The sequence below is a fragment of the Alexandromys fortis genome, unplaced genomic scaffold, assembly GCF_014885135.2.
Source record: "Alexandromys fortis isolate MF-2015 unplaced genomic scaffold, M_Fortis_MF-2015_v1.1 scaffold_0, whole genome shotgun sequence".
In the NCBI taxonomy this organism is placed as follows: domain Eukaryota; kingdom Metazoa; phylum Chordata; class Mammalia; order Rodentia; family Cricetidae; genus Alexandromys; species Alexandromys fortis.
This window is the reverse complement of record NW_026067949.1, coordinates 39,994,395-40,000,394: the sequence shown is the minus strand read 5'-3', so window position 1 is coordinate 40,000,394 and position 6,000 is coordinate 39,994,395. Positions and strand designations below refer to the sequence as shown.

Genomic DNA, 6,000 nt, shown 5'->3' with positions numbered 1-6,000 from the left:
GAAACCTAGTGCCATTGTCCTTGGCTTCTCATCAGCCTTCATTGTCCGCCAGGTTCAGGGAGTCCAGTTTCATCCCAAGCTTATTCAGTCCCAGTCCCGCTGGCCTTGATGAGCTCTAATAGATCAGTTCCACTGTCACAGTGGGTGGGTGCACCCCTCGTGGACCTGACTTCCTTGCTCATGTTCTCCCTCCTTCTGCTCCTCATTTGGGTCTTAAGAGCTTAGTCCGGTGCTCCAATTTGGGTCTCTGTCTCTATCTCGATCCATCGCCAGATGAAGGTTCTAAGGTGATATGTAAGATATTTATCAGTATGGCTATAGGATAGGGTCATTTCAGATTCCCTCCGCTCAATTGCTCAAGGTACTCGCTGGGGACATCTCCCCGGACACCTGCGAGCCCCTCTAGAGTCAAGTCTCTTGCCAACCCTAGGAAGGCTCCCTTAATTAGCTAACCAGTATTCTTGTTATTATTCAAATATCTTAGAAATGAGGTGTTATGCAAACAAGATATTGACTCCTGAATTTGCTTCATTATAAAACATGTGGCGTTAAACACTGATATGCGAATATGAGTAATTAATATTTGCTTTTACTATCTCCACTAATCTCAGAAGATCAATGTGGTCATTTAGTAAGTTTTCTTTGATCTACTCAGGTTATAGTTTAACTCATGGATTTTTCTCCTTAGATATAAGAATAAGCGAAGACACAGGGGACACACTCTGAACAGAAGACTTTGATTTCCCAGGATGACTGTGAAGTGGATGTCTGTTCTGCTGCTCCTGCAAATGGGTTGTTACTTAAGATCTGGGAACTGTGGGAAGGTATTGGTATGGCCAATGGAATACAGTCACTGGATGAATCTAAAGACAATACTGGATGAACTTGTACAGAGGGGTCATGAAGTGACAGTTCTGAGACCATCAGCTTCCATCTTTCTTGATCCCCAAAAATCACCTGCTCTGAAGTTTGAGAGTTTTTCTACGTCTATCAGTAAAGATGATCTGGACAAGGTTTTCATAAAGCTTGTGGATGTGTGGACTTATGAGATACCAAGAGATATGTGTTTATCCTTCTCTCCTTTGCTACAAAACGTGTTTAGTGAATTCTCTGATAGCTATCTGAGGCTTTGCAGAGACACAGTTTCAAACAAACAACTCATGACAAAACTACAGAGATCCAAGTTTGATGTCCTTTTCTCAGATGCCATTGCTCCCTGTGGGGAGTTGATAGCTGAACTTCTCCAGATCCCTTTTCTGTACAGTCTTCGCTTCTCTCCTGGATATACAATGGAAAAGTACAGTGGGAAATTTCTAGTCCCTCCCTCTTATGTACCCATGATTTTGTCGGGACTAGGTGGTCAAATGACATTCATGGAGAGGGTAAAAAATATGATGTGTATGCTGTATTTTGACTTTTGGTTGCAGACATTTGATGAGAAGAAATGGAGTCAGTTTTACAGTGAAACATTGGGTAAGTTATGTTTCTTCTCAGTAGCTCAATGACCTAAATTTCACAAGTATTTAAATCTATAGTCATGTCCATGAAGTGCAAAGTGAAGTTGCCTTTTATTGGTGATCAAATGTACTATGATGTTAGCTACCAAACTCACTGTAAAGGCTCATAGTATTGATCAAAGAGAAGCAGGTATCAGACCTGATACTGGAATTCTGCTGAGATACAGAGCTGCAAAGAGAAGCAAGTAGACTTTTCTAAGTGATTCTTTACTCATTTTGCTGTAATTTTTAATCTATTTTAATAAGTCACTAGCTAGTTAACCAAATCATAATTAGTGTATATTAAGGAATTAAATATTTCACAGTTTATATATATATAAATAAAACATTGAAGTAATTATTTTCTCTTGCATAGGCAACTAGCTTTATTTAAAACTAAACTGTGGGGTCTGAAAATATAACCAAAAGGTTAAGAGTTTTTTTTTTTTCTATTCATTTTGACTACCTGAGTTCTGTTCCTAGCACCCACCCAGGTCCAGTGTCTCAGAATTGTCTGTATGTTCTGCTTCAGGGGACCTGCTGCCCTTTTATAGTATCTGCCGATTCCTGAATAAAGTTGGTATACATTCACACAGACACACATGTACATAAATAAAAATACAAATTATAAAATATTTTCTCTCTATTTCCTAAAGAATTCCTTTACTTTTGAAAGAATCTATGCTAGCTCATAGATGTAAAAATGGAACTGGAGTTTCTACCAGTACCGTATATTTTTTATTGTGTGCTTCCCTAACATCCGCTGTTTAAACACTACAGAAGCATGGATACTCATGTACCCAGTCTGTATTCTTTTGCAGTTGTTTTTTTTTCTTTCTCTCAACAAATATGCCATAGTTAAGACTGCCCAAAATTTATATTCTCATAATTTCTGAAAATATTCTGATTATTTTTGAAAGATAAGCATTATTAAAATTTGTGATATGAAACAATTTAGAAGCACTAACCAGAAATTCAGCAGTTTATAAGCCTTACAGCTCGTTTAGCAAAACAAGGATGAAGGACAAGCTACACACTACAAGAACGCTGGGGCAGTCTGGCCATGGTACATGGCATAATGTGACTTTTGGACCTGGAATGTGTGTTTATATTTACACTGTTCCTTTTAAAGAAATAGAGAGGAGTAAAATGTGTGCTCATTAAATAGTGGTATATTGGGTTATTTCAATAACTATTATTTCAAATCACTGAAAATATAAGGTAATATGTTTGTTTTAAAAATAAACCCAAGCTGACATTTATGTATATTATGTGAGCTATAAGTCAATTACACATCCAAATTGTCTTACATATGAATCAACATTTGTTTTTATTTTATATTTTAATTGATTTTTATTGAGCTCTACATTTTTCTCTGCTCCTCACCCTGTCTTTCACCTCTGCTTCAACCCTCCCCTAAAATCCCCATGCTTTCAATTTACTCAGGAGATTGTCTTTTTCTAATTCCCAAGAAGATTATATCCATGTATGTCTCTCTTAGGGCCCTCATTGTTGTCTAAGTTCTCTGGGATTGTGATTTGTAGGGTGTTTTTCTTTGTTTTATGTTTAAAAACCACTTATGAGGGAGTACATGTGATAATTGTCTTTCTGGGTCTGGGTTACCTTACTCAAAATGATGTTTTCTAGCTCTATCTATTTTTCTGCAAAATTCAAGATGTCATCATTTTTTCTTCTCTGCAGTACTCCATTGTGTAAATGTACCACATTTTTCTTATCAATGCTTCGGTTGAGGGTCATTTAGGCTGTTTCCAGGTTTTGGCTATGACAAACAATGCTGTTATGAACATAGTTGAGCACATGTCCTTATAGCACAATTGAGCATTCTTTGAATATATACCCAAAAGTGGTACTACTGGGTCTTGAGAAAGGTTTTTTTTCCTAATTTTCTGAGAAATCGCCACACTGACATCCAAAGGGACTATACCAGTTTGCATTCTCACCAGCAATGCCAAAGTGTTCCCTTTACCCCCACAACCTCTCCAGCATAAATTGTCATCAGTGTTTTTGATCTTGGCCATTCTTACAGGAATAATAAACAATCTCAGAGTTGTTTTGATTTGCATTTCTCTGATGACTAAAGATGTTGAACATTTCCTTAAGTGTCTTTCAGCCATTTAGATTCTTCTGTTGAGAGTTCTCTGTTTAGGTCTGTACTCCATTTTTTATTGGATTATTGTTCTTTTGATGACCAAAATCTTCAGTTCTTTGTATATTTTAGAGATCAGACCTCTGTCTGATGTGAGGTTAGTGAAGATTGTTTTCCCTTTCTGGAGGCTGTCATTTGGTATTATTGACTGTGTTCTTTGCTTTACAGAAGCTTTTCAGTTTTAGGAGGTCCCATTTATTATTTGTTTTTCTCAGTGTCTGTGCTGCTGGTGTCATATTTAGGAAGTGGTGTCCTGTGCCAAAGAGTTCAAGGGTAATTCCTACTTTCTCTTCTATAAGGTTCAATGCAGTTGGCTTTATGTTGAGGTCTTGATACATTTGGACTTGAGTTTTATGCATGGTGATAGATATGGGTCTATTTTCATTCTTCTACATGTTGATATCCATTTATGCCAGCACCATATGTTAAATATGCTTTCTTCTTTCCATTTGATTTTTTTGCTTCATTGTTAAAAATCAGGTGTTTTAAAAAGTGTGGATCTGGGTCTTCTATTCAGTTCCATTGATCTTCCTGTCTGCTATTATGCCAGTACCAGGCTGCTTTCAGTACTGTAGCTGTGTAGTAGAGTTTGAAGTCAGGGATTGTTATGCCTCCAGAAGTTCTTTTATTGTACAGGATTGTTTGGGCTATGCTGGTTTTTTGCTTTTCCATATGAAGTTGAGTGGCATTCTTTCAAGGTCTGTGAAGAATCCAAGAACACATCAAAACCATCATCCACCGTGATCAAGTCAGCTTCATTCCAGAGATGCAGGGATTGTTCTACATATGAAAATCTGTCAACATAATCCACCATATAAACAAACTAAAAAAAACAAAACAAAAAACATGATTATCTCATTAGATGCCAAAAAAGCTTTCGACAAAATACAACATCCCATCATGATAAAGGTCTTGGAGAGAGCAGGGATACAAGGAACATACATAATAAACCTAAACATAATAAAGGCAATATACAGCAAGCCAACAGTCAACATCAAACTAAGTGGAGAGAAACTCCCAGCGATTTCACTGAAATAGAGAACAAGGCAAGCTTGTCCACTCTCTCCATATCTATTCAATATAGTTCTTGAGGTCCTAGCTAGAACAATAAGACACCAAAAGGAGATCAAGTGGATACAAATCAGAAAAGAAGTCAAACTCTCACTGTTTGCTGATGGTATGATAGTTTACATAAGCAATCCCAAAAATTCTACCAAAGAACTTCTACAAGTCATAAATATTTTCAGTAATGTAGCAGGATACAATATTAACTCAAGAAAACAGTAAAATTTGTTTTAAATGCACATGGTCTATATCACATAAATCTTCCACCATTTAAAGAAAATATATTTTACATTCACTTGACAATCCTGTCAACTTTTCTCTTTCTTACTTGCTCATTTCTCCTTCTAGGAAGGCCCACTACCTTAACTGAGACAATAGGCAAAGCAGAAATGTGGCTTATTAGATCCTACTGGGATTTGGAGTTTCCTCGCCCAACTTTACCAAATGTTGAATATGTTGGAGGTCTCCACTGCAAACCTGCTAAACCCTTGCCAAAGGTAAATACATTCTTTAGATCTTTTTCTTATTTGATTTCCTTTCTGATGGATGTGATTCTAAAGTTTTTATTAGATTTTTCTCCCCATGAGAGAGATATATAGGAAGTGGATTTAAGCATCTGGCTCACTAGTTCGATAAACTCAAAAAAAAATGTCATAGACCAGGAATACATTCATATCAGTGAATTAAATTAAGTCAGCCAGGGTACTTTTTTGGTTAGCTATTCCTTACCATGTAGCTATGAGGATTTAAGTTTGAATCACACACCCAGGTAAAAAGTTGGATGTCCCAGTACAGGGCAATGACTTTAGCACTGAGGTTGCAGAAACAGTTAATACTGGGAGCTTGCTGTCTACTAGTCTGTTAAAAAAGGCTGAGATTTGTGTTCAGTGTGAGACAATCTCAAAACCTATTTTGAAGACTGATAGAAGAAGGCATCAGATTTTTACTTTTGGCATCTATGTGCTAAACACACATGTTCACACACATATACACAAACACACATGTGCACACAAGCACACACACATATAAATACATGCAAAAAAGACAGAGAAATTAAGTCAGTTAAACTCATCAATCATAAACTGTTCATCCCCAAAAGCTATGATGACATATATCCGAGGTAATTGTTTAATATCCGAACAAACAACATAGACATAGTTTCTCTCCAACCAGTAAATTTTGGATATCAGCTCTGAAAATACCCTATTCGTACACAATGCCAGAAAATTATTATATGGTATTTGTTTATCATGAAGTTATGATTATTTCACA

General features: G+C 36.6%; 1 protein-coding gene across 4 annotated transcripts in view; it reads left to right on the top strand.

Annotated features, from left to right (window-relative positions):
* Positions 1 to 732: 732 nt before the first annotated feature.
* The window catches only part of LOC126506295 (UDP-glucuronosyltransferase 2B17-like), a 252,277-nt gene continuing 247,009 nt past the window's right edge, over positions 733 to 6,000 (top strand). For 3 of the 4 annotated variants that reach the window (XM_050149724.1, XM_050149723.1, XM_050149746.1), the window contains exon 1: positions 735 to 1,473. In XM_050149724.1, coding sequence (XP_050005681.1) covers positions 750 to 1,473 — 724 coding nt within the window. In that variant the 5' untranslated portion in view covers positions 735 to 749. Of the gene's footprint in view, positions 1,478 to 5,080; positions 5,226 to 6,000 lie in introns of all 4 variants that reach the window. The other variant, XM_050149756.1, reaches the window with a different exon arrangement.